The 27597-nt window shown below is 42.3% G+C and overlaps 1 protein-coding gene across 4 annotated transcripts; it reads left to right on the forward strand.

The window, feature by feature from the left end:
* Positions 1 to 27399, forward strand: LOC311127675 (one cut domain family member 2-like). Of its 4 annotated transcripts, none has more exons than XR_014613130.1 (3): positions 1 to 1308; positions 5645 to 5731; positions 27107 to 27118. XR_014613130.1 is itself a non-coding variant. In XM_084159545.1 (3 exons), the coding sequence occupies exons 1-3, from the start codon at positions 182 to 184 to the stop codon at positions 27391 to 27393; spliced, it is 1491 nt and encodes a 496-aa protein (XP_084015671.1). In that variant the 5' UTR covers positions 1 to 181; the 3' UTR covers positions 27394 to 27399. The 4 variants fall into 4 exon arrangements, 3 of the variants coding, with proteins under 3 accessions (XP_084015671.1, XP_084015672.1, XP_084015673.1); XM_084159545.1 differs by having other exon boundaries at positions 1 to 1298; positions 27107 to 27399; XM_084159546.1 differs by lacking the exon at positions 5645 to 5731 and having other exon boundaries at positions 1 to 1298; positions 27107 to 27399.
* The last annotated feature ends 198 nt before the right edge of the window (positions 27400 to 27597 follow it).

The following is a 27597-nucleotide window of genomic DNA, read 5'->3' on the forward strand; positions in this document are numbered from 1 at the left end:
GAGAGGGCTCGGACATGGATATAGGAAGACTCAGCACTGGCCCGTCTGATAGAGATCGGTAATTTTTTATTTATAAAAAAAAACAAAAACCGAGAGGCCTTAGAGAAAAGAAACCGAAGGAATTGGCAAACCCATCCCGGCACAAAATATTAAATAGATCAATGGACTGAATGAGGGCTGAATGAAGACTGCCTATAACGCCTATCGATGCCTGGCCAAGGATCTGGATGCTTACGGCATGAACCCAGAGATGACAATGGACAGCATTGGCAATCTGCATGGCGGACTGAGCCATGACCAGGACTTGATGAACAGCCACAGCCCCCATCACACCCGGAACGCGGGGGCTTCTTTGCGGTTACATCAGGATCTGGCTGCGGCATCGTCGCGGTCCGTCATGGTGTCCAGCATGGCAACGATTCTGGACGGATCCGGAGAGTACCGACCAGAATTGTCTCTCCCGCTCCATCACGCTATGAGCATGCCGTGTGATACGTCCCCACCGGGGATGGGCATGAACGGCACATACACCACGTTAACTCCACTTCAACCCTTACCCCCCATTTCAACCGTTTCGGACAAATTCCACCATCCGCATCACCATCACCACCACCACCAGCGTCTCTCTGGGAATGTAAGCGGGAGTTTCACGCTGATGAGGGACGAGAGGTGTTTACCAGCAATGAACAACCTCTACAGTCCCTATCATAAGGACATGACCGGGATGGGTCAGAGCTTATCCCCCCTGGCCAGCAGCCCTCTTGGCAATGGCTTGGGCTCCATTCATAATACCCAGCAAAGCCTCCACAACTATGGCACACATGGGCACGACAAGATGCTAAGCTCCAACTTCGATGCCCACACTGCCATGCTGGCCAGGGGGGATCAGCACCTCTCACGAGGCCTCGGTGGCCCCACGGCAGGTATGATGCCGCACTTGAACGGGATGCACCACAGCGGGCACCCGGGCCACCCTCAATCCCACGGGCCTGTGTTGGCTTCCAACCGGGACAGACCGCCCTCCTCCTCGGGACAACAAGGTAACAACTCGGGGCAGCTTGAAGAGATCAACACCAAAGAAGTGGCACAAAGGATCACAGCCGAACTGAAGCGGTATAGCATCCCCCAGGCTATATTCGCTCAGAGAGTGCTGTGTCGCTCGCAAGGCACCCTTTCAGACCTCTTAAGGAACCCCAAACCTTGGAGTAAACTTAAATCTGGAAGGGAGACCTTTCGAAGGATGTGGAAGTGGCTACAGGAACCCGAGTTTCAGAGGATGTCGGCCCTACGGCTTGCAGGTAAGACAAGGTATCCTCAATAAAAACAGATCCGTCTCTGCTGCTGGTTGCTGCCTGTCCGCCTGCCTTCCTCTGCTCGTAGTCAGGCAATAGCCTTGCACTAAAACACAGTTCAGTATCTATCTATCTATCTATCTATCTATCTATCTATCTATCTATCTATCTATCTATCTATCTATCTATCTATCTATCTATCTGTATCTATCTATCTATCTATCTATCTATCTATCTATCTATCTATCTATCTATCTATCTATCTATCTATCTATCTATCTATCTATCTATCTATCTATCTATCTATCTATCTATCTATCTATCTATCTATCTCTCTCTATATATATATATCTATACCTCTCACTGCTCCGAAGCCTAGATGAATGAATTTCGTCTAAATTACAGTAGTATTGTTATTATTGATCCATAATAACAATCGATATCAATGACAAGGTCCATTTTTTTATCTCCAATATTATTTCTCTATTTAATAATAAGCTATTTATGGTGTTAATATTCTGTGTTTAGTGTAGCCTAGACCTTTTGGGGGAATTCTCTTTTAGTGACGAGCAAGTTCTTCTGATGAAATATCACGTGTGGTAATATTTTCATTTTGATATTATTTTCTTATAAAAATAGATAGATACAACCGCTTTTCAACATGTGCAGCGCTGAAAACAGCACCAGTCCCTTAATTTGAAACACCCCTCAAAATCGTAATAATTATAAACAATTTTGACGTTTGATTTTATGGGGGAGGCATATTAATTCTTTATAAATGTTATTGTATTTTTGTAAAAATGGAATAGACATATTTACACTTGTAGTCAGCAGCTTAAGGAATACTGTGTAAATGCATTGCTTGTACTTTTTCTGTGGGTGTTCTGTCAAGGAGAGGGAGAGAAACGAGAGAAAAATACATGGATACAGTTTCAGACAGAGAATGCGAAAGTGCTGTTGAGTGTGATGAGCTTTTTCCAATCAAAAGCCAGAGACGCGTTGAAAACGGGGAAAAATACATGTATGGTTGGCGTCTAGTAAGGCTGGTGCCCCCTCTAGCGAGAACGCGTAGAACGACAAGACTGGCTTTCTTTTGTTCCGGCAATGCGAGAAAAAAAAATTACCCTCTCTTCCACCGTTGGTTCCCTTTCATAATTTATTGTGGATTGTATTTACTAAGGTTTCTCGTTTTTCTTTTAGTTCACTGTTCTCAAGGTCCTCAAATTATATTGTTTAAATATGTAGTAGACTATATTGAAGCAAAAAAAACATGGACTATTATTTCAGGAAAGGCTATTTATTTATTCTTCACTGATTAATAACTCGATATAGCAAAGTCATCCTAAATGTTAACTATTACAGGCGTATAGGCTGAACATTTGTGTTCACAAGTATAGTGTGGAAAGTTGACTGTTTTGTCTAAATCTAAGGGGATTTTGCCTGATTGAAATGAGACTTAGAGAGGAAGATAGACCAGAGGCGAATAGTGGATCCATTTATCTAATTATGCGCATTTTCTAAAAGGGCATTATCCACAATGCAGCCTGCTATACTGTAAGACCAAAACAACTACAACGTCAGAGATCATTTATATATAAATTCTTAATGTATTGATCAGAATAAGCGATTTATGACGAGACTATAATGCAATAACTAATACATTTTAGTCAGTTAGCAGACGCTCTTATCAAGAGCGACTCTGAGTAGTGAGTACTTACATTTTAATTTGTACTGGTCCCCCGTGGGAATCGAACCCACAACCCTGGCGTTGAAAGTGCCATGCTCTACCAACTGAGCCACACCGGACAACACGTTGTCTAGCAGGAAAGATATTGGGTTGCTCCATATCCTATCTGTAATATATCTCCCTTCTATGAACAGTAAAATGCCAGGACCTAATGCACCAGGGCTTTGAATCAGGGCTTTTTAATATTCGTATTAGTTATGGAACGATTGTAAAATAATTGCCACCCATTAAATTATCACCAAATATAGCTTATCATTGCTAGCCTATATGATAGGGGAAAGGCCTTCCCTTCTTCCTATAGCTTACAGATGGCGGTAACTCTGCGGCCATGCAGCTCAGGGCTTTGGGGGAAGGTATTATGTGATCCGCTCGGTGCGAGGCAGCAGCCAGGGAATTGAAAAGACGAACAGAAGCTGCAGCGCGCGGCTCTCAATGAATTATTGATAGAAATCTCGGCGTGACCGACAGCTCGAGCACAAAACGGCACCTTGTCTCGGGTTAACCAGCTAGGCTAAATGTGGAGCAGGGCGCGAGGCTTTTGTTCGTTGTTCGTTGTGCTGCAGGTGTAATGAAATAAATAAATATCACGGGATTGAAAATGCTAAATCATAGAATTATGTGAAATACGTGGTTGTAATGCAATTGGAAATGCGTAATGTTTTTACTGTCCAATTAATCACCTTATATAAAATAAATGTATATAGTTTGCTTACAGGCGTATCAATAGGCATTTAGGCAATAACAACCATTGCAGTAGCTGTTGGTCGTATACTAATTATTTGATACAACAGTTTCTACGAAGGGAATGGAAAAGCTTCAGGTGTCTTTCGCTGCAGGGTTTCAGCACAGGGAAAATGGCCTCGTTGCGGCTTTATTAGTTTGGTCAAATCAAACGTGACACTTGACTCAAGCTTATTCCACGGGCACTCACGTTGCTGCATGTAATCAGGCTGCGCTGGGTCCTGCCTGACATCTCGAGGTGCCTGCCACGGACCCGACAACATTCCCTGTTACAGCTAGCCTAGCCGACATCATTGATATACAACTCGCAGTCCAGCTGAACTAACGCGACCAAATAAATAATCACAAGCGACAGGCTTCATGATAGAATTATGGACGGTTGAGATCGACCAGGTGGATCTTAAACCCTACTTAAGAATTAAGGAATGAGTGGATATATATATATATATATATATATATATATATATATATATATGCACAATAAACAAATTAAAAGGCCTATAAAGAAATAAGAAACCAACATTTCATAATAATGCACCTTAACTATAGACTATCGAACATTTTATTTTGTATATTTATATATACTATAGGCTAAGGCTTTTATTTAGGTGTTTAAATAAAATGTCGAAATTGTGGAGATTTAGCGAAAAATAGCTATGTTACAACACTAGAACAATTTCTACATACAGAAACATTATCAGTAGGCTAATATCTTTCCATATGTTGTGAAATAAAAGGCAGTAGTAGGCTACGTTTCATAATGTTTCACAATATTCCTCTGGCGTCACTGTGAAATGTATGCACTCACTAACTGTAAGTCGCTCTGGATAAGAGCGTCTGCTAAATGACTAAAATGTAAAAATGTAAATGTAAATTAGACACAAACTAAAAGAGTTTTTCAAAATCACACGCAGCATTAAATTACATAGTTACATCTTTACTTAAAGGAAAATTATGTTAATTGTATATACTTGGGCACAGAAAACAAAGGGAAACATGACCAACGAACGTAAACACAAGACCAAGCTCAGACACAAGACAAGACACATTTTGTTTATTGTCGCTCCTGTCTTTCAGTCGCTCCTGTCTTTCAGTTAGTCATGCGGCTATGTCACTTTTTCAAACAAATCTGTTAGGCAGTGGATCAATGGCGATAATCCCCACAAGATTAAAAGGGCATTAATGCTGACAACAATAACATAAACGTGTGGACCCAGATCGCATTGATCTATAGAACCTGATCCGGAGCCGTTCCAGTAATGCTGAAGAAGCAGGCGGAGTGATACCTTCTTCCCATCAGCGGAGCTATCTCTGCAAGCCGTCTCCTCTCATAACACCCGCTTCAACCTATTCTCAGACCAAAGACTGCCCTGTCTGTTGGCTTGACAGTGCACTTTGAGAAAGACTGAACATAAACGTGTGTGAGAGTATTATTGCAGCATAAAATCAACTGTTTTAAAAATGTGATATTCCTGGTATTTGATGCATAAATTGAGTGTGGCAGTGGGCGGGTTTCCAGCTCGTACCTGTCGGTTAGGCTTGATGTTTGAATATTTGCATATATTCCTAGGTGCTCTCATCCAGAAATGGTGACATTATCGATAAATTAATAGTCAACAAGATCTCCTGCCTTATTGATTTTTTATATATTTTAAAATCCACCTTGAAGAGTGAAGTACAGTATTTATGTGTGGTTTCTATCTCATGTACACTGAAGGGGAATCCTAATGACGGCATTTCAAATGCAGTGTAATAATAAATTAGTGTGTATTTATCCTAATGTTGTAGTCGGCTAAAGCACACAGCGGCCTAGAGAACAGATCACCACACCAAGCCTTTTCCCTGTGTGTCTCCTCCCTTACAGGTGCCAGTAGAGAGCACTCCGTGATTGGGTCAAATGGGATGCACTGTCAGACTCTGACAACATTGTGCACAGGGACCCAAAACTATGGTATGTCAAAAACAAAACAAAAACAAACAAAATAACATGTATTAATGCTCAACAGATACAAATATACCTAGTGTGATGTGTAGTTAGTAGATGTGTATTTAGAAGGAAATCTCACTTTAATTGATTGAATAGGATTATTGGATTAATATTAAACTGGATATATCCAGTATTGGAATAAATGTTATATTGGATTGGAAAGATCCAATTGTGGATAATAGTCTTTAATCTGTGGATTAAGGCCATTTTAAGGTGAAGCAGGCCTACTTATGTGAATAATTAGTTACATTGTGATGAAAACACCATTAACCCAGACATTAACCAGTTGAAAATGATGAGGGGTTGTTTAGAAAAGGAAATAAATTATTTAGTTTTTTGTCAGGAGGTATTGTGTGCATGGATTATTTGACAGTGCTACATTATCCAGTGAGTTGATGAGTTCACGTTGCTTTGAGATTAGAGATTAGCCAATGTTGTAAACTACAGTATAAGAAGCTGTTTTTACTGAGCACCATGTGTCCCACTATCACAGATCTGTTTTACTGAGCAACATGTGTCCCACTATCACAGATCTGTTTTACTGAGCAACATGTGTCTGTCTATCACAGATCTGTTTTACTGAGCACCATGTGTCCCACTATCACAGATCTGTTTTACTGAGCACCATGTGTCCCACTATCACAGATCTGTTTTACTGAGCAACATGTGTCCCACTATCACAGATCTGTTTTACTGAGCACCATGTGTCCCACTATCACAGATCTGTTTTACTGAGCACCATGTGTCCCACTATCACAGATCTGTTTTACTGAGCAACATGTGTCCCACTATCACAGATCTGTTTTACTGAGCACCATGTGTCCCACTATCACAGATCTGTTTTACTGAGCACCATGTGTCCCACTATCACAGATCTGTTTTACTGAGCACCATGTGTCCCACTATCACAGATCTGTTTTACTGAGCACCATGTGTCCCACTATCACAGATCTGTTTTACTGAGCACCATGTGTCTGTCTATCACAGATCTGTTTTACTGAGCACCATGTGTCCCACTATCACAGATCTGTTTTACTGAGCACCATGTGTCCCACTATCACAGATCTGTTTTACTGAGCACCATGTGTCCCACTATCACAGATCTGTTTTACTGAGCAACATGTGTCCCACTATCACAGATCTGTTTTACTGAGCAATATGTGTCCCACTATCACAGATCTGTTTTACTGAGCACCATGTGTCCCACTATCACAGATCTGTTTTACTGAGCACCATGTGTCCCACTATCACAGATCTGTTTTACTGAGCACCATGTGTCCCACTATCACAGATCTGTTTTACTGAGCACCATGTGTCCCACTATCACAGATCTGTTTTACTGAGCAACATGTGTCCCACTATCACAGATCTGTTTTACTGAGCACCATGTGTCCCACTATCACAGATCTGTTTTACTGAGCACCATGTGTCCCACTATCACAGATCTGTTTTACTGAGCACCATGTGTCCCACTATCACAGATCTGTTTTACTGAGCACCATGTGTCCCACTATCACAGATCTGTTTTACTGAGCACCATGTGTCCCACTATCACAGATCTGTTTTACTGAGCACCATGTGTCCCACTATCACAGATCTGTTTTACTGAGCACCATGTGTCCCACTATCACAGATCTGTTTTACTGAGCAACATGTGTCTGTCTATCACAGATCTGTTTTACTGAGCAACATGTGTCCCACTATCACAGATCTGTTTTACTGAGCAACATGTGTCCCACTATCACAGATGTGTTTTCCAACCCCAGTCTATATAACAGGAAGCTGCTGAGTAGCAGTGTTCCTCCTTTCCAGTTAAACCATTAGCTATTAGATAATCTGTTAGCCTGGTCTGACTGTCCAAACAGTCCAACAGTGACTCTCTGTTGGTCTCTGTATCACCTTGTCATCTTTGATGCTGTCAACACACAGCTTGCGTAAAGGGCAAAGTTTTATTTCCCCCCCGCTCTCTTCTAAAACAAAAGTACACTGACTCACTCACTGCCGGTCACATGCAACCCCCCGTCTGTCAATAGATAACAGCACTGAACCAAAACCATGCTTTAATATGTGAATTATGTAGTAATCAAACAAATTCTATTTTTTCAGAATCTTACTGGTTTTATAATTTTTGTTAGGATATATTTGTCTGTCATATTCGACTTAATGTATCTGCAGTATCAGTTTACTTTATTTCTGTATTATATGTAGTATTTTAAGGAGTATTATAATTAAAAATTAATAAAATAATAATAATAATAATAATTAGTATTATAATTAGTATTATTATTAATATTATAAGGAGTATTATAAGGAGCACTATAAGGAGTATTATAAGGAGTATTATAAGGAGTATTATAAGGAGTATTATAATTAGTATTATAATTAGTATTATAATTAGTATTATAATTAGTATTATAATTAGTATTATAATTAGTATTATAAGCAGTATTATAAGCAGTACTATACAGATTACTATAAGGAGTAGTATAATGAGTATTATAATTAGTATCACAATGAGTATTGTCATGAGTATCATAATGAGTATTATAAGGAGTAATATAATTAGTATTATAAGCAGTATTATACGAAGTACTATAACGAGTAGTATTATGAGTATTATCATTCATATTATAAGGAGTATTGTCATGAGTATTATAAGGAGTAATATAATGAGTATTATAAGGAGTATTATACAGAGTAATATAAGAAGTAGTATAATGAGTATTATAAATAGTATTATAAGGAATAGTGTAATGAGTATTATAATTAGTACTATAAGGAGTATTATAATTAGTGTTATAAGGGTTATTATAAGCAGTACTATACGGAGTATTATAATTCATATTATAATTAGTATTATAAGGAGTATTATAATTAGTACTACAAGGAGTACTATAAGGAGTACTATAATGAGTACTATACGGAGTACTATTAGGAGTATTATAAGGAGTATTATAATTAGTACTATGAGGAGTATTATAAGGAGTACTATAATGAATATTATAAGGTGTACTACAAGGAGTATTATAAGGAGTATTATAATTAGCACTATAAGGAGTATTATACGGAGTATTATAAGGATTATTATAAGGAGTATTATCATTAGTATTCTACTGGGTATTATAATGAGTATTATAATGAGTATTATAATTAGTACTATCATTAGTATTATAAGGAGTATTATAATTAGTACTATAAGGAGTACTATAAGGAGTATTATAAGGAGTATTATAAGGAGTACTATAAGGAGTAATATAAGGAGTATTATAAGGAGTACTATAAGGAGTACTACAATGAGTATTATAAGGAGTACTATAAGGAGTACTATAAGGAGTATTATAAGGAGTACTATAAGGAGTATTATAAGGAGTTGTCATAGTAAAGCACAAAACACTATTGCAACTTTTGGGTTCTGAGTTTATCCTGATGTGTGTGTGTGCGTGTGTGTGCGTGTGCGTGTGCGTGTGCGTGTGCGTGTGTGTGTGTGTGTGTGTGTGTGTGCGCGCGCGTGTGTGTGCAAAACCCTGCCGGTAGATAAGTGGTTATAGGAACAGGATTTTATTCCCCCAATTCCCTCTGAGACTATTACCTTATCAGTACAGTGACATCACTAGAAGTCGATGAGAGGGAGCTGTGATTGGTTGTTTCACAGGGCTAATAAATAAGTCTGGTTACAAACCTTTGGACTACTGGCTGGTGATGTCATCACCACTGTGTCGACACTGTGATTCCTAGATAGGCTGCCAGGCTCCCACCATTATCCTGTTGATTAGAGAGAGAGAGGAGACACAGTGTGTGTGTGTGTGTGAGAGTGTGTGTGTGTGTGTGTGTGTGTGCGTGCGTGCTTGTGTATGTGTGTGTAGTGAAATGATGTCAGTTAGACTCTCAATGCAGATGTGGAGTATAAACTGAGTATGAAGTGTTTGCCTGTATTTTGTTAGCAGGAAGTGTCTGCATGTCTGTTGTTAGCAGGAAGTGTCTGCATGTCTGTTGTTAGCAGGAAGTGTTGGCCAGTCAATCTCATTTAAGAGCTAAGAGCAGCAGCACATTAAGGACATCCGCTAGCTAGCTAGGCTGGAGAGCTAAGAGCAACAACACATTAAGGACATCCGCTAGCTAGCTAGGCTGGAGAGCTAAGAGCAACAACACATTAAGGACATCCGCTAGCTAGCTAGGCTGGAGAGCTAAGAGCAACAACACATTAAGGACATCCGCTAGCTAGCTAGGCTGGAGAGCTAAGAGCAACAACACATTAAGGACATCCGCTAGCTAGCTAGGCTGGAGAGCTAAGAGCAACAACACATTAAGGACATCCGCTAGCTAGCTAGGCTGGAGAGCTAAGAGCAACAACACATTAAGGACATCCGCTAGCTAGCTAGGCTGGAGAGCTAAGAGCAACAACACATTAAGGACATCCGCTAGCTAGCTAGGCTGGAGAGCTAAGAGCAACAACATTATTTTACATTTTTACATTATTTAGCAGACGCTCTTATCCAGAGCGACTTACAGTTAGTGAGTGCATACATTATTTTTTAATTTTCATACTGGCCCCTCGTGGGAATCAAACCCACAACCCTGGCGTTGCAAACGCCATGCTCTACCAACTGAGCTACATCCCTGCCAGGCATTCCCTCCCTTACCCTGGGCCAATTGTGCGCCACCCCATGGGTCTCCCGGTCGCGGCCGGCTACGACAGAGCCTGGATTCGAACCAGGATCTCTAGTGGCACAGCTAGCACTGCGATGCAGTGCCTTAGACCACTGCGCCACTCATTATGCAATGTTTACCCACTAACTGTAAATGACTCAAATGTAAAATGTAAATGTATATACAGTTGAAGTTGGAAGTTTACATACACTTAGGTTGGAGTCATTAAAACTCGTTTTTCAACCACTCCACACATTTCTTGTTAACAAACTATAGTGTTGGCAAGTCGGTTAGGACATCTACTTTGTGCATGACACAAGTAATTTTTCCAACAATTGTTTACAGACAGAATTCCAGTGGGTCAGAAGTTTACATACACTTAGTTGACTGTGCCTTTAAACAGCTTGGAAAATTCCAGAAAATTATGTCATGACTTTAGAAGCTTCTGATAGGTTAATTGACATCATTTGAGTCAATTGGAGGTGTACCTGTGGATGTATTTCAAGGCCTACCTTCAAACTCAGTTTTGCTTGACATCAAGGAAAATCTAAAGAAATCAGTCAAGACCTCAGAAAAAAAAGTGTAGACCTCCACAAGTCTGGTTCATCCTTGGGAGCAATTTCCAAACGCCTGAAGGTACCACGTTCATCTGTACAAACAATAGTACGCAACTATAAACACCATGGGACCACGCAGCCGTCATACCGCTCAGGAAGGAGACGCATTCTGTCTCCTAGAGATTAACGTACTATGGTGCGAAAAGTGCAAATCAATCCCAGAACAACAGCAAAGGACCTTGTGAAGATGCTGGAGGAAACGGGTACAAAAGTATCTATATCCACAGTAAAACGAGTCCTATATCGATATAACCTGAAAGGCCGCTCAGCAAGGAAGAAGTCACTGCTCCAAAACCGCTATAAAAAAGCCAGACTACGGTTTGCAACTGCACATGGGGACAAAGATCGTACTTTTTGGAGAAATGTCCTCTGGTCTGATGAAACAAAAATAGAACTGTTTGGCCATAATGACCATCGTTATGTTTGGAGGAAAAAGGGGGAAACTTGCAAGCCGAAGAACACCATCCTAACCGTGAAGCACGGGGGTGGCAGCATCATGCTGTGGGGGTGCTTTGCTGCAGGAGGGACTGGTGCACTTCAAAAAATAGATGGCATCATGAGGAAGGAAAATGTTGTGGATATATTGAAGCAACATCTCAAGACATCAGTCAGGAAGTTAAAGCAAATGGGTCTTCCAAATGGACAATGACCCCAAGCATACTTCCAAAGTTGTGGCAAAATGGCTTAAGGACAACGAAGTCAAGGTATTGGAGTGGCCATCACAAAGCCCTGACCTCAATCCTATAGAACATTTGTGGGCAGAACTGAAAAAGTGTGTGCGAGCAAGGAGGCCTACAAACCTGACTCAGTTACACCAGCTCTGTCTGGAAGAATGGGCCAAAATTCACCCAACTTATTGTGGGAAGCTTGTGGAAGGCTACCCGAAACATTTGACACAAGTTAAACAATTTAAAGGCAATGCTACCAAATACTAATTGAGTGTATGTAAACTTCTGACCCACTGGGAATGTGATGAAAGAAATAAAAGCTGAAATAAATCATTCTCTCTACTATTATTCTGACATTTCACATTCTTAAAATAAAGTGGTGATCCTAACTGACCTAAGAGAGGGAATTTTTACTAGGATTAAATGTCAGGAATTGTAAAAAAAAATAAAAATAAAAAACGGCGTTTAAATGTATCTGGCTAAGGTGTATGTAAACTTCCAACTTCAACTGTATGGCATTCAGTACGGAGTGCAGCAATGTATAACTATTTCTCTGAAAGAATGTGTAGAACTACAGTTATTCTTTCACCCAAATATATATTTCTGGAATTTACAGTACAGTAAACAGCCTTTAAGTGATATACAGTATACAGATGTTTTGAAATCAGAGGCAGGGCAAGCCAGTGGTTTTTAGACACATATTTTATTCCTCCTCTGGAATTTACAGAAACTACCTTGAAGGGATATCAGAGAGAAAAGGGAGAGAGTGCCAGCCAGAGGTTTGTAGATTGGCTATGTATTGTATTCTTAAAGCTTTCCTGATGCTTGTATAAAAGCTGATAAACGTGACCTGCTGTGTTGTGGAACTACGTCTGGTCGGTATGCACACGGAGGTTGGTTTGTGTCTCTCTCTGTGTGTCTGTGAACAAGAGAGCACACATCATTACTGCTTATGTTCTGTGGTAGAATATTGATCTGTCCTCCTGGACACCCTCCATCCTCCATGTCACTAGTCTAGCTAGCCTCCTCTCCTTATGAACTTATAGACTTGCATCCAAAATGGCACCCTATTCCCTATTTAGTGCACTTCTTTTGACCAGGGAATAGGGCCCTTAGGGGCTTTTGGTCAAAGATTAGTGCACTATATAGACCTAGATAAAAAGGGTGTCATTTGGGACGCCGGCGTACAGTTGATCTCAGACCTATTAGCTGACTTTACCTGGCTGGATCTTTAATTGGAATGTAGTGTGGAGTAGCTCTGACACACTGTATCGACAGACTGTTCTCATCGTTCCATTTATCTCACTTTATATGGATTTAATGGTCGATGGATCTAAGCGTGACGTTAATTTGGGAGTAATTCTGAAAAATACAGGGACATCTTGATGGTCTGAGAACAACAGAGGGATTCTCTCTCTTGTAGCTTGGTAGTAAGACAGACCTGATAATAGGATATCATATAATCACTTTGCTGACCAGGGCACTGTTAATGCCGGGGAAAAATGTAACAATTTTTTTATCTTCTGGTGAGCAAAACAGACAGCCCTTTCTGTTCTCCTTTATACATGCCCACTCTCACTTGACTCAGAATAACATGTGGTTTACACTACAGAATGTAATGTGTGGCTCTAAAACATGTGGTTTACACTTCAGTATGTAATGTTAGGTTTTAATACAAGTGGTTTACACTACGTTACTGTATGTAAATTAAGGTTTTAATACAAGTGGTTTACACTACAGTATGTAATGTCAGGATCTAAAACATGTGATTTACACTACGTTCCTGTATGTAAATTAAGGTTTTAATACATGTGGTTTACACTACAGTATGTAATGTCACGCTCTAAAACATGTTGATTAGAATCGTCACGCAGAGCCAACAGGTGACAGAGAACTAGACAACGCTCATCTGCTGACGTACATGTTAACATGCCGTATGTCTAAACATGGACATGAATTCATATGTATATATATTGATATATACGACTGCATCTGATTGTATATATATTGATATATACGACTGCATCTGATTGTATATATATTGATATATACGACTGCATCTGATTGTATATATATTGATATATACGACTGCGTCTGATTGTATATATATTGATATATACGACTGCATCTGATTGTATATATATTGATATATACGACTGCATCTGATTGTATATATATTGATATATACGACTGCATCTGATTGTATATATATTGATATATACGACTGCATCTGATTGTATATATATTGATATATACGACTGCATCTGATTGTATATATATTGATATATACGACTGCATCTGATTGTATATATATTGATATATACGACTGCATCTGATTGTATATATATTGATATATACGACTGCATCTGATTTATTCCAATGTGAATGTGTATTTTCTTAAAGGGCCAGTCCTCACTAAGCCACAGCAGCATCCATAATCGACTTTGTATATTTTTTGGCTTTGCTGGCATGGGGTACATGGGACTGGCACTTTCTCTGTGTGTGTGTGTGTGTGTGTGTGTGTGTGTGTGTGTGTGTGTGTGTGTGTGTGTGTGTGTGTGTGTGTGTGTGTGTGTCATGTTGGTTAATTGTGTTGTTGTTGTCCAATTCTGCTCCTTTATGATGACGCTTTCTTCTTCTGTTTCCTGTTTTGAACGTACTCCCATAACAGAGCATTACAACAACAGAGGTTTGAGTTAACTAAATAGGTAAATATCTGGTTAGATTTGAGTTAACTGGATAGGTTAATATCTGGTTAGGCTTGAGTTAACTGGATAGGTTAATATCTGGTAAGATTTGAGTTAACTGGATAAGTTAATATCTGGTTAGATTTGAGTTAACTGGATAGGACATCATCTGGATACGTTTGGGTTAAAGGAGTCATGCCTTGTATGTTGGGCATATCATTTTAGATAATTTGGTAAATTGATGAAAAAAGGAATCATTGATAATTTTGCCAGTGATATGATGAGGGATTGTACTCTTTCTGCCTTGTAATTTCTATATAATATCTATTATGTAAGTATTATATTATATTATATAGTATATTATATAGTATATTATATAGTATTATATTAATATTATCTAGTATATTATCTAGTATTATATTAATATCTAACCTATTATAATACCTTATAATATCTCTCCATGTTTGGTTTGAATGGGAAAGCTATTATTAAAGTATCGTCTATCACCATGGCGATGTATTGTTACATTAATGTGTGATATGTGGTGTGGATTTACAGTTTAATTGGCTGTTGTTATTGATATGGTTAATTGGCTGTTGTTATTGATATGGTTAACTTTTCTGTTCCCTATATCATTCTATAGGCATATTTTCATAAGATGATCATGTCAACATTTCAAGTTGAGCGGATCAAGTCCTGTAATTTAATGAGATATATATAAACTCAGCAAAAAAAGAAACGTCCTCTCCCCGTCAACTGCGTGCATTTTCCAGCAAACTTAACATGTGTAAATATTTGTATGAACATAACAAGATTCAACAACTGAGACATAAACTGAACAAGTTCCACAGACATGTGACTAACAGAAATTGAATAATGTGTCCCTGAACAAAGGGGGGGGTCAAAAGTATTATATTATACTCCTCCTGAGTGGCGCAGTGGTCTAAGGCACTGCATCGCAGTGCTAACTGTGCCACTAGAGATCCTGGTTCGAATCCAGGCTCTGTCGCAGCCGACCGGGAGACTCATGGGTGGCGCACAATTGGCCCAGCGTCGTCCAGGGTAGGGGAGGGAATGGCCGGCAGGGATGTAGCTCAGTTGATAGAGCATGGCGTTTGCAACGCCAGGGTTGTGGGTTCGATTCCCAGGGGGGGGCAGTATAAAAAAAAAAAAAAGCGTCTGCTAAATGGCTAAAATGTAAATGTAAAAGTAACAGTCAGTATCTGGTGTGGCCACCAGCTGCATCTCCTTCTCATGGACTGCACCAGATTTGCCAGTTCTTGCTGTGAGATGTTACCCCACTCTTCCACCAAGGCACCTGCAAGTTCCCGGATATTTCTGGGGGGAATGGCCCTAGCCCTCACCCTCCGATCCAACAGGTCCTAGACGTGTTCGATGGGATTGAGATCCGGGCTCTTCGCTGGCCATGGCAGAACACTGACATTCCTGTCTTGCAGGAAATCACGAGCAGTATGGCTGATGGCATTGTCATGCTGGAGGGTCATGTCAGGATGAGCCTGCAGGAAGGGTACCACATGAGGGAAGAGGATGTCTTCCCTGTAACGCACAGCATTGAGATTGCCTGCAATGACAACAAACTCAGTCCGATGATGCTGTGACACACCGCCCCAGACCATGACGGAGCCTCCACCTCCAAATCGATCCCGCTCCAGAGTACAGGCCTCAGTGTAACGCTCATTCCTTCGACGATAAACGCGAATCCGACCATCACCCCTGGTGAGACAAAACCGCGACTCGTCAGTGAAGAGCACTTTTTGCCAGTCCTGTCTGGTCCAGCGGCGGTGGGTTTGTGCCCATAGGCGACGTTGTTGCCGGTGATGTCTGGTGAGGACCTGTCTTAAAACAGGCCTACAAGCCCCAAGTTCAGCCTTTCTCAGCCTATTGCGGACAGTCTGAGCACTGATGGAGGGGTTGTGCGTTCCTTTTGTAACTCGGGCAGTTGTTGTTGCCATCCTGTACCTGTCTGGCAGGTGTGATGTTCGGATGTATTGATCCTGTGCAGGTGTTGTTACACGTGGTCTGCCACTGCGAGGACGATCAGCTGTCCGTCCTGTCTCCCTGTAGCGCTGTCTTAGGCGTCTCACAGTACGGACATTGCAATTTATTACCCTGGCCACATCTGCAGTCTTCATGCCTCCTTGCAGCATGCCTAAGGCACGTTCACGCAGATGAGAAGGGACCCTGGGCATCTTTCTTTTGGTGTTTTCCAGAGTCAGTAGAAAGGCCTCTTTAGTGTCCTAAGTTTTCATAACTGTGACCTTAATTGCCTACCGTCTGTAAGCTGTTAGTGTCTTAACGACCGTTCCACAGGAGCATGTTCATTAATTGTTTATGGTTCATTGAACAAGCATGGGAAACAGTGTTTTAAACCCTTTACAATGAAGATCTGTGAAGTTATTTGGATTTTTACCAATTATCTTTGAAAGACAGGGTCCTGAAAAAGGGACGTTTCTTTTTTTGCTGAGATTATATGGACACATAATATACAGCAGGTTTTTCACATATAATATAAGGGGCATGGAGTTGTCGTATTTGCCTTTAAAAAGTGGATATTAATAATTAGTGTCCAATAACCGAACCAGAACCCAAGACATGATTCATATTTTCATAAAATGATCATGTCAACATTTTAAGTTGAGCGGATCAAGTCCTGTAATTTAATGAGAAATATATACAGTATATGGACACATAATACACAGTAGGATTTTCACATATAATATAAGGAGCATCGAGCTGTTGTGTTTGCCTTTAAAAAGTGGAATAATCGAACCAGAACCCAAGACATGATGCTCACCATTCTATTCTCATTAGGCCTACATATAGCCTGTGTTGCACAACTTTGATATGCAATACTCTTAGAAAATAATTAAACAAATTCATGTTTGATTCAAAAAGCTACAATAAGCAACTTCAAAACATGCCAAAATTGATATCCAGGGCCGCTGCTGGCTGTTCCGCCGCCCTAGGCGAGACAACAAAATGTCCGCCCCCTGCAAAACTAGAGTAGTCCCAGTAAGCAAAATGACATTGAAAATATGTGGACACTTGTCTCCCGAGTGGCGCAGTGGTCTAAGGCACTGCATCACTAGAGATCCTGGTTCGAATCCAGGCTCTGTCGTAGCCGGCCACGACCGGGAGACTCATGGGGTGGCGCACAATTGGTCCAGGGTAGGGGAGGGAATGGCCGGCAGGGATGTAGCTCAGTTGGTAGAGCATGGTGTTTGCAACGCCAGGGTTGTGAGTTCCCATGGGGGGCCAGTATAAAAAAAAATAAAAAAAGGTATACACTCACTAACTGTAAGTCACTCTGGATAAGAGTGTCTGCTAAATGTCTAAAATATTTATTTTCCAGACGTTGAAGTTAGGTTCTATTTAGGTTCTGAATGAAAGGTGAAAATACATATTTTCCGGACGTTGAAATCAGGTTCATTTTCATGTCCATCTATGTGGTAGGCCCACCGTTTGTAAAACAGCAAAAAAAGACGTCGAAAAGACGTCGGTGTCGGTCCGTGCTTACTGGGGTGTAGCCTACCATGTCAGCCCACAGAGGAATGTTATGAATGCCCATCCACATGGTAGGTCCACTGGAATGTTACGAATGCCCATCCACATGGTAGGTCCACCGTTTGGAAAACAGGCCGTTCCATTGGCTTTACTAGTCCTGATTCCTGTAACTAATCAATTTGGCTATTTAAGCTCTGAATACCAGCTACCCAACTTTATCAGGAGGAGTTATCCTGAGCCTATTTGCAATGTGTTTACACAGCGGGAAATGCAGGAGTATTTATTTTTTCGCTATGATCAGCTCGTAAGAAATGTACGGATACAAACTTGAAACCACTGATCATGACAATTTAGCCCACTGGATGAATCTCCTGGACAGCAGTTGTGAGTAGCCTGATTGTCCATCCCATACTGCCCATGTTACTTTGACCTGTCCTGTTTTTAGGATATGGTGTTAACATGTCAGCGCTTGTTTTATTTGATTGGACGCCATTTAGGTTAGGCTATTTGATCGGCAAAACCGTAAAAAGTTTCTGTCTCATTACATTGTCATACATTTTATCTCCAGCCCGTAGGCTTCAGAAAAGCCCACATACTCTTTCTACCATATCCTAGATATGCTACATGATTTATGTTATGAAGATTTATTTTGACGGAATGTTAGTGGAGCGCCGCAGCAATGAATCTCTCCAACAGCACCCTGGAGAGGCATGCTGGGAATGGATAAGATACATATTTTGTGTCCCTGCCATTGACAAAGTGGGCACTGCTTATCACAGGGCGGCATCAGCGCTCACCTAAAAAGCCCATATGCCACTGGTTGAGAGAAATTGTCAATGTTTTTGGGCAGAATTATGTGAGGCTTTATGTGTTGTTGGAGGTGCGTCTCGGTCAGTTTAGCTCAGAAAATGCCGCCCTCGTCAATCTGCTGCCATAGGCAGCCGCCTAATCCTGCCTAACGAGCTGGCCGGCCCTGCTGACAGCTCTGCTGCCTAATGAGCGGACCGGCCCTGCTGACAGCTCTGCTGCCTAACGAGCGGGCCGGCCCTGCTGACAGCTCTGCTGCCTACCGAGCGGGCCGGCCCTGCTGACAGCTCTGCTGCCTAATGAGCGGACCGGCCCTGCTGACAGCTCTGCTGCCTAACGGGAGGACCGGCCCTGCTGACAGCTCTGCTGCCTAACGGGAGGACCGGCCCTGCTGACAGCTCTGCTGCCTAATGTGAGGACCGGCCCTGCTGACAGCTCTGCTGCCTAATAAGTGGGCCGGCCCTGCTGACAGCTCTGCTGCCTAATGAGCGGACCGGCCCTGCTGACAGCTCTGCTGCCTAATAAGTGGGCCGGCCCTGCTGACAGCTCTGCTGCCTAATGTGAGGACCGGCCCTGCTGACAGCTCTGCTGCCTAATAAGTGGGCCGGCCCTGCTGACAGCTCTGCTGCCTAACGAGTGGGCTGGCCCTGCTGACAGCTCTGCTGCCTAACGAGCGGACTGGCCCTGCTGACAGCTCTGCTGCCTAATGTGAGGACCGGCCCTGCTGACAGCTCTGCTGCCTAACGAGTGGGCTGGCCCTGCTGACAGCTCTGCTGCCTAACGAGCGGGCCGGCCCTGCTGACAGCTCTGCTGCCTAATGAGCGGACCGGCCCTGCTGACAGCTCTGCTGCCTAACGGGAGGACCGGCCCTGCTGACAGCTCTGCTGCCTAACGGGAGGACCGGCCCTGCTGACAGTTCTGCTGCCTAACGGGAGGACCGGCCCTGCTGACAGCTCTGCTGCCTAACGAGCGGGCCGGCCCTGCTGACAGCTCTGCTGCCTAACGAGCGGGCCGGCCCTGCTGACAGCTCTGCTGCCTAACGAGCGGGCCGGCCCTGCTGACAGCTCTGCTGCCTAACGAGCGGGCTGGCCCTGCTGACAGTTCTGCTGTGCAGTTAATGCATTCCAACTTCCAATGGGTGCATCTCCCTATGCGCTTGGCAGTGTGCCAGTAGAAATGCATCACATCCTGAGGTACACTGACTGTACAAAACCTTAAGAACCCCTGCTCTTTCCATGACATAGACTGACCAGGTGAATCCAGGTGAAAGCTATGATCCCTTATTGATGTCACCTGTTAAATCCACTTCAATCAGTGTAGATGAAGGGGAGGAGACGGGGTTAAAGAATGATTTTTATGCCTTGAGACAATTGAGACATGGATTGTGTATGTGTGCCATTCAGAGGGTGAATGGGCAAGACAAAAGATTTAAGTGCCTTTGAACGGGGTATGGTAGTAGGTGCCAGGCACACCGGTTTGAGGGTGTCAAGAACTGCTACGCTGATGGGTTTTTCATGCTCAACAGTTTCCCGTGTGTATCAAGAATGGTCCACCACCCAAAGGACATCCAGCCAACTTGTGGGAAGCATTGGAGTCAACATGGGCCAGCATCCCTATGGAACTCTTTCGACACCTTGTAGAGTCCATGCCCCGACGAATTGAGGCTGTTCTGAGGGTGCAACTCAGTAATAGGAAGGTGTTCTTAACCATGGATTAGAAGGGCTGTTATCCCTCTGATAAAAGAGAGGGGGAAGCCTACTTTATCGATCGTAGGCTATTGATTGAACCTTATAAAGAAACCCCCCAAAGTTAACTCCTCCTTTCCCTCTCCTCTGGAAACGGAAAATCCTTCTCTGAATAATATAATTGGGTGTTTGATACTACTGTAACCTGTCCTTTGTGGAAAGAAACCTTGATTGAATCACTGGAGCGTGGACTTTCATTGTCAGGGGAGATTGCTCCTTTTACATGTAGATGTGTAGGCAGTTCTTATGCGTCCTGGGTTAGCGATTGCTCTGGGGGGGTTTCGGCGACTGTATTCTAAGTATAATAGAAAAGTATGAGAGATAATTTCATCATCACACGAAGGTGTTGGCCTTGATGTTGTGGTTATATCAGGAAGCCTTGTTGATGTTGTTTTTATCAGTAATCTGAAGGAAATCTAGCCAATAGTAGCCTCTTGTAGTAACATCGTTCATGTGACATCATTTATGGCCATGAAATTTAAATGGAGATTTGTTTGATGGGATAGTTAGAATAGCAATAACCAATAGGCTACGGTCCCATTTCTAATATTTAAGATTAATTATAATGACGAAATGTTGCAGCCACAGTGTGAATAGCGTTTGTAAAAAGGAAGTGAAAGCCTTGACGCTCGTCAGGCAGTGGCGTGTATTCATGGATGCCAAGGGAAGCCAGGCTTCCCCAAAATATTGCCCAAGAACAAATATTTTATCTTTCGTCTGTCTGTGTTTCATAATTTTCCTTCAATTCGCAAGAGGCTGTATGTCTCTCATAGGAGAAAGCATCTGAGCGAACGAAACAGCGCCGCTTTGTCTCTCTACGTGTAGGCCATCTATCTGATGCTGTCTTGTAACAGCGCCTCTCTACGTGTAGGCCATCTATCTGATGCTGTCTGGTAACAGCGCCTCTCTACGTGTAGGCCATCTATCTGATGCTGTCTTGTAACAGCGCCTCTCTACGTGTAGGCCATCTATCTGATGCTGTCTGGTAACAGCGCCTCTCTACGTGTAGGCCATCTATCTGATGCTGTCTGGTAACAGCGCCTCTCTACGTGTAGGCCATCTATCTGATGCTGTCTGGTAACAGCGCCTCTCTACGTGTAGGCCATCTATCTGATGCTGTCTGGTAACAGCGCCTCTCTACGTGTAGGCCATCTATCTGATGCTGTCTGGTAACAGCGCCTCTCTACGTGTAGGCCATCTATCTGATGCTGTCTGGTAACAGCGCCTCTCTACGTGTAGGCCATCTATCTGATGCTGTCTGGTCCAAAAAGTGTCAAGGGAAGCCAGCTTGGATTTGGCGTCACTCCTATCAAATCCCATTGAGAGCAAACGTCATTGACAGAAAAACTTGAATTGTTACATCAAGTTGTGTTGTTGTCCTCCGGTGGCTAGCTAGCCTGCTAGCTAAAACTGGCCTTTAACTAAATTAGACATGGATGGAGATAGGGATTTGGACTTGTGGTTTTACTTAATTCTCCTTACTGGCCAATAATTATAACAGCGATTCTGATCCAACCATTAATTCATACATTGTTGTGCCGCTGGCCTGAGAGGATGGAAGTTCAATATGTAGCTAGATGTAGAAGGCTAATGTTAATTATCTAACGTTGCCCATGAATGGAAGTTAGGCTAGGAGCAAGTATTTTAGCCGGGTAGCCTGAGACAACAACAATCTAAAAGCGTGTACTGTATGACAGAGTGATAGTTAGGAGGATGGCATTGGCGTTTCTCTACAAGTAGGGCGAGTCAACATGTTTTTCTACTTGCACGAACGTGCACGCACACACACAGAAATCAGAACCATGGACAGCCACATCATATTTAGCTTACGTTGATTGGACTAAATTGTTTTTGGTATCTTTTAGTTGTCACTGTATTAGACTAAGCAGAGGTGATTTGATGATGTTGAAATGGTGCTGGAATAGTGGAGGCAGCTCCTGTTTTCTTTGCGACTTGCGGTAACTCTCCATGGTTCTAAATCAATAGTTGTTTAGTGGTCCGAAAATGTCGGAAACATTAACTTGCTTGACCCTGCTGTAGGTCATGTAACTGTCTGTTACTGTACATGCAATATGCGTTGTGGACTTCACTGGACAGAGGTTGCTATCCGGTTTTGTCATTTAAAAAAATGTGATTTTACACACGCACCGTTACTGTCGTCATGTTATGTGCAGCTTTATATAACAAATTATAAACTAAACTGCAACTCTGCACAAAAAGATGTAGATTGAATACAACAATTAAAGACAACAATCACTGCAACAAGCTTAATTGTTTTTATTCACTATTAGATATGTCAGTTCCTATATCCTGATAATATATATTGTCTGGACATTTTCTGTTATCGATTATAATTACTACCTTTCTTCTACCTAATAACTGGCCTAGGCTACCTACCCTAAATTGTGTTATTGTGAAACGTGAATGACGTCTAAAGATTGTGAAATAATCTCTCATATCCAGATCGAATGGGGCGTTTGTTTTTGTTTTTTATGTTTTAATGAAGCCCTCTAGGCAGAAGACCCGGTTAGCAAGAAGACACTCACTATTACGGTTGCAAGCATATAGCTGGTGTCAGTCTGAGAGAATATTGTCAGTGAATACTGCCACCTTCTGGTAGGATCTTGTAAGTTCCGTTTTTAGTTTCACATTTCACCGCAAGAGTGACGGGTGTGGAACAGACATACAGAGAGAGAGAGAGAGAGAGAGAGAGAGAGAGCCCGGTGGTCTGTCTCAAAGAATCGACATACGAATGTGTATTTCTATGAACGGTGTAATATGCTATCCTTTCTAATAGACCTATTAAGTAAACTGGTATCATGTTGTTGTTTCTCATTCTTTAGTCGTGCTTTGTTTACATTTACATTTTACATTTTAGCAGACGCTCTTATCCAGAGCGACTTACAGGAGCAATTAGGGTTAAGTGCCTTGCTCAAGGGCACATCGACAGATTTTTCACCTAGTCGGCTCGGGGATTAGAACCAGCGACCTTTCAGTTACTGGCACAACGCTCTTAACCACTAAGCTACCTGCCGCCTCAAGTTTAATAGCCTACTGTTTACTAGCTGTATATTCAGTAGGCCTACATACTTTTGCCATTGTGTGAGCAGTATACTAATGTCAAGAGCTAGGTATAAGCTAGGCTTATATGTTTGAGTTAACTCAGAACTAAGATGTGTTGCACATAGGGCCTACAAGTACAGAAATAAGTCTGATTCCGGTGGTCGCTCAATGGTAGCCTTGTTTCAGCACGATGTACAGACAGAGCCACAGCGTTCTGAATGGGGCCGATGTTACCAGACAATCTGCTATAAACTTGACCAGTTTTTAAAATTGAAGAAAGACTTTCAGAAATATTAACATGCACAGATATGAGTATAGCCCTACGTGATCGTGTCATGGCAGCGGAGAGGGTGGTGGAGAGTATGTGGCGTTGTTTGGTGCGTTTCAGAACAGGTGTAGCAGTGTCATATTATCAGTGTCCTCTTTTTAGGGTGTTACTTGTATTAATTCCTCAAAATGTGAGAATTTAACTAGAGAAAGAGGATACTGATAATATTCTATCAAGGCCCTGGGCAGTCCATGTCATGTGTTGGCGATAAGGATCGGAGGATAGGAGATGGCGGGATAGACCTGGGCAGTCCATGTCTCCCTATGTGTTGGCGATAAGGATCGGAGGATAGGAGATGGCGGGATAGACCTGGGCAGTCCATGTCTCTCTATGTGTTGGCGATAAGGATCGGAGGATAGGAGATGCCGGGATAGACCTGGGCAGTCCATGTCTCCCTATGTGTTGGCGATAAGGATCGGAGGATAGGAGATGGCGGGATAGACCCTGTGTTTATTTGCAACCAGCTCTCTTGGATAGTTTCCCCTTACAAAATAGGTTTTGTACTAAATTGAGTTCTTAACCTGATTCATATTGATCTCTCTGGGTCTCAATTGTGCATACTTAATTCAGGGAGGTAATCAAATCAACCCAGGCCGGCGGTGCTGAGTGCCAGGGATACAGTGCCAAACACGTACAGGGTCTCAATCCGTTTCTGTCTCCAATGGGAGGTTATATTGTATAAACAGATATATACAGAATAGTGGTTATATACAGAATAATGGTAAGATAATAATGGTTAGATACAAGAATAATGGTTATATACAGAATAATAAGCATGATGGTTATATGCAGAATAATGTTTATATACAGAATAATGGTTATATACAGAATAATGGTTATATACAGAATAATGGTTATATACAGAATAATGTCTATATACAGAATAATGGTTATATACATAATAATGGTTATATACAGAATAATTGTTATATACAGAATAATGGCTATATACAGAATAATGGTTATATACAGAATAATTGTTATATACAGAATGAAGGGCTATCAATGGATAAAGCACATGATTCATTCATGTCAGCAGGTCTATGAAAAAAAGAGAGCAAATACTACATTGAAATGATTTGTTCCATATGAAGCGTTGTGATTTCAGGCAGCATATTTAACGATAGTGTGTTAACGGCACATTATGAGTAATGATATGTGTGTTTTGTCTAGTGTCTGTCCACTAGTCTGCCTGTGCATTACGAGGTTGCATGGGTTTCTAGAGAGCTGTGTGTGGGAGGCGCGGCAGCCATCTTGCAACGGAATGTTGACATTTGATGACATACTTCTTCTGTCAACAAAGAAGGGCTGTTTCTTTCTCCTTTATCCTCCACCTCATTCCCACTGACTGAAGACTACTGTATGGTTACTGTGAGGGCAGAGTGACTTTTCCACAACAAATCTTGTAGCCCAGACAAATGGTTACTCTGAAAGTGTCTTGACACATTGGTCAAATATTGTTGTTGTTGGTGTGTACTACATTTAAAGGTGATTTTGACTTCAGATTTAATAGTGATAGAAATAAAAACATGTTTTGACTCTGCAGGTTTTACGTCAATAATAATGTTGCTATTTATAGCACATACAGTGCATTCGGAAAGTATTCAGACCACTCAAGGACATTCAGAGACTTGTCTCGAAGCCACTCCTGCGTTGTCTTGGCTGTGTGCTTAGGGTCGTTGTCTTGTTGGAAGGTGAACCTTCGCCCCAGTCTGATGTCCTGAGCGCTCTGGAGCAGGTTTTTATCAAGGATCTCTCTGTACTTTGCTCCGTTCATCTTTCCCTCGATCCTGACTAGTCTCCCAGTCCCTGCCGCTGAAAAACATCCCCACAGCATGATGCTGCCACCACCATGCTTCACCGTAGGGATGGTGCCAGGTTTCCTCCAGACGTGACGCTTGGCATTCAGGCCAAAGAGTTCAATCTTGGTTTCATCAGACCAGAGAATCTTGTTTCTCATGGTCTGAGAGTCCTTTAGGTGCCTTTTGGCAAACTCCAAGCGGGGTCATGTGCCTTTTACTGAGGAGTGGCTTCCGTCTGGCCACTCTACCATAAAGGCCTGATTGGTGGAGTGCTGCAGAGATGGTTGTCCTTCTGGAAGGTTCTCCCATCTCCACAGAGGATCTCTGGAGCTCTGTCAGAGTGACCATCTGGTTCTTGGTCACCTCCCTGACCAAGGCCCTTCTCCCCCCGTAGATAAGTTTGTTCGGGCGGCCAGCTCTCGGAAGAGTCTTGGTGGTTCCAAACTTCTTCCATTTAAGAATGATGGAGGCCACTGTGTTCTTGGGGACCTTCAATGCTGCAGACATTTTTTGGTACCCTTCCCCAGATCTGTGCCTCGACACAATCCTGTCTCTGAGCTCTATGGACAATTCCTTCGACCTCATGGCTTGGTTTTTGCTCTGACATGCACTGTCAATTGTGGGACCTTACATAGACAGGAGTGTGCCTTTCCAAATCATGTCCAATCAATTCAATTTACCACATGTGGACTCCAATCAAGTTGTAGAAACATCTCAAGGATGATCAATGGAAACAGGATGCACCTGAGCTCAATTTCTAGTCTCATAGCAAAGGGTCTGAATACTTATGTAAATAAGGTATATTATTTTATTTTATTTTGTATTGTATTTTATTTTTTGTGCAAACAAATCTAAAAACCTGTTTTCACTCTGTCAATATGGGGTATTGTGTGTAGATTGATGAGGGAAAAAAAACAATTTAATCCATTTTAGAATAAGGCTGTAACGTAATAAAATGTGGAAAAAGTCAAGGGGTCTGAATACTTTCCGAATGCCCTGTAGAAATGCTTGACTTGTATGGCACAAATTATGTAAACATGCAGAAAACCTTAACAAGACTGACACATGCACGCACACACACACCACACACACACACACACACACACACACACACACACACACACACACACACACACACATTAGTCATATAGGGTCTGTTGTAAGTTTATAAGTTGAGACTGACCTAAGACAGGTACACGTGTTTACCTCACCCAAGATCACACTGCATCACATCTTCACCTCTCTCTCAGTAGGATCATTCCTATGTATGACTACTAACATATTCTCTCTCTTCTTCCTCACTCTACCCTGTCTCTCTGTGTTGTCTTCCCTCCCTCCCTCCCTCCCTCCCTCCCTCCCTCCCTCCCTCCCTCCCTCCCTCCCTCCACCCTCCACCCCTCCCTCCCTCCCTCCCTCCCTCCCTCCCTCCCTCCCTCCCTCCCTCCTAAAGCGTGCAAAAGAAAAGAACAAGACCCAAGCAAGGAAAGGAACAATACACCAAAGAAATCCCGCCTGGTTTTTACTGACCTGCAGCGTCGCACCCTGCTGGCCATCTTCAAGGAGAACAAGCGTCCGTCCAAAGAGATGCAGATGACCATCTCTCAGCAGCTGGGACTGGAACTCACCACCGTTAGCAACTTCTTCATGAACGCCCGCAGGCGCAGCCTGGACAAATGGATGGACGAGGGGAGTCCGGGAGGAGCCTCCTCAGCCTCCAGCTCTTGTACCAAAGTGTGATCGATGGGGGGGTGGGGGTGGGGGGGGGGGAGGGGAGTTAGGGTTCGGGGAAGGTTAAGTGAGGGTTGGGGTTGACGGGTGGGGCGAGAGAATGAGGGAGGAGCGGGGCCAGCTGGTCAGTGCACCAAGGAGGGGCGTTTTACATTTTGCTTTTTGAGGATGAGTTAAAAAAGGAAAGGGGCTGTTTACTGGCTGATTTAGCAA

The sequence above is a fragment of the Coregonus lavaretus genome (assembly GCF_964263955.1).
Source record: "Coregonus lavaretus genome assembly, chromosome: 4".
Lineage (NCBI taxonomy): Eukaryota > Metazoa > Chordata > Actinopteri > Salmoniformes > Salmonidae > Coregonus > Coregonus lavaretus.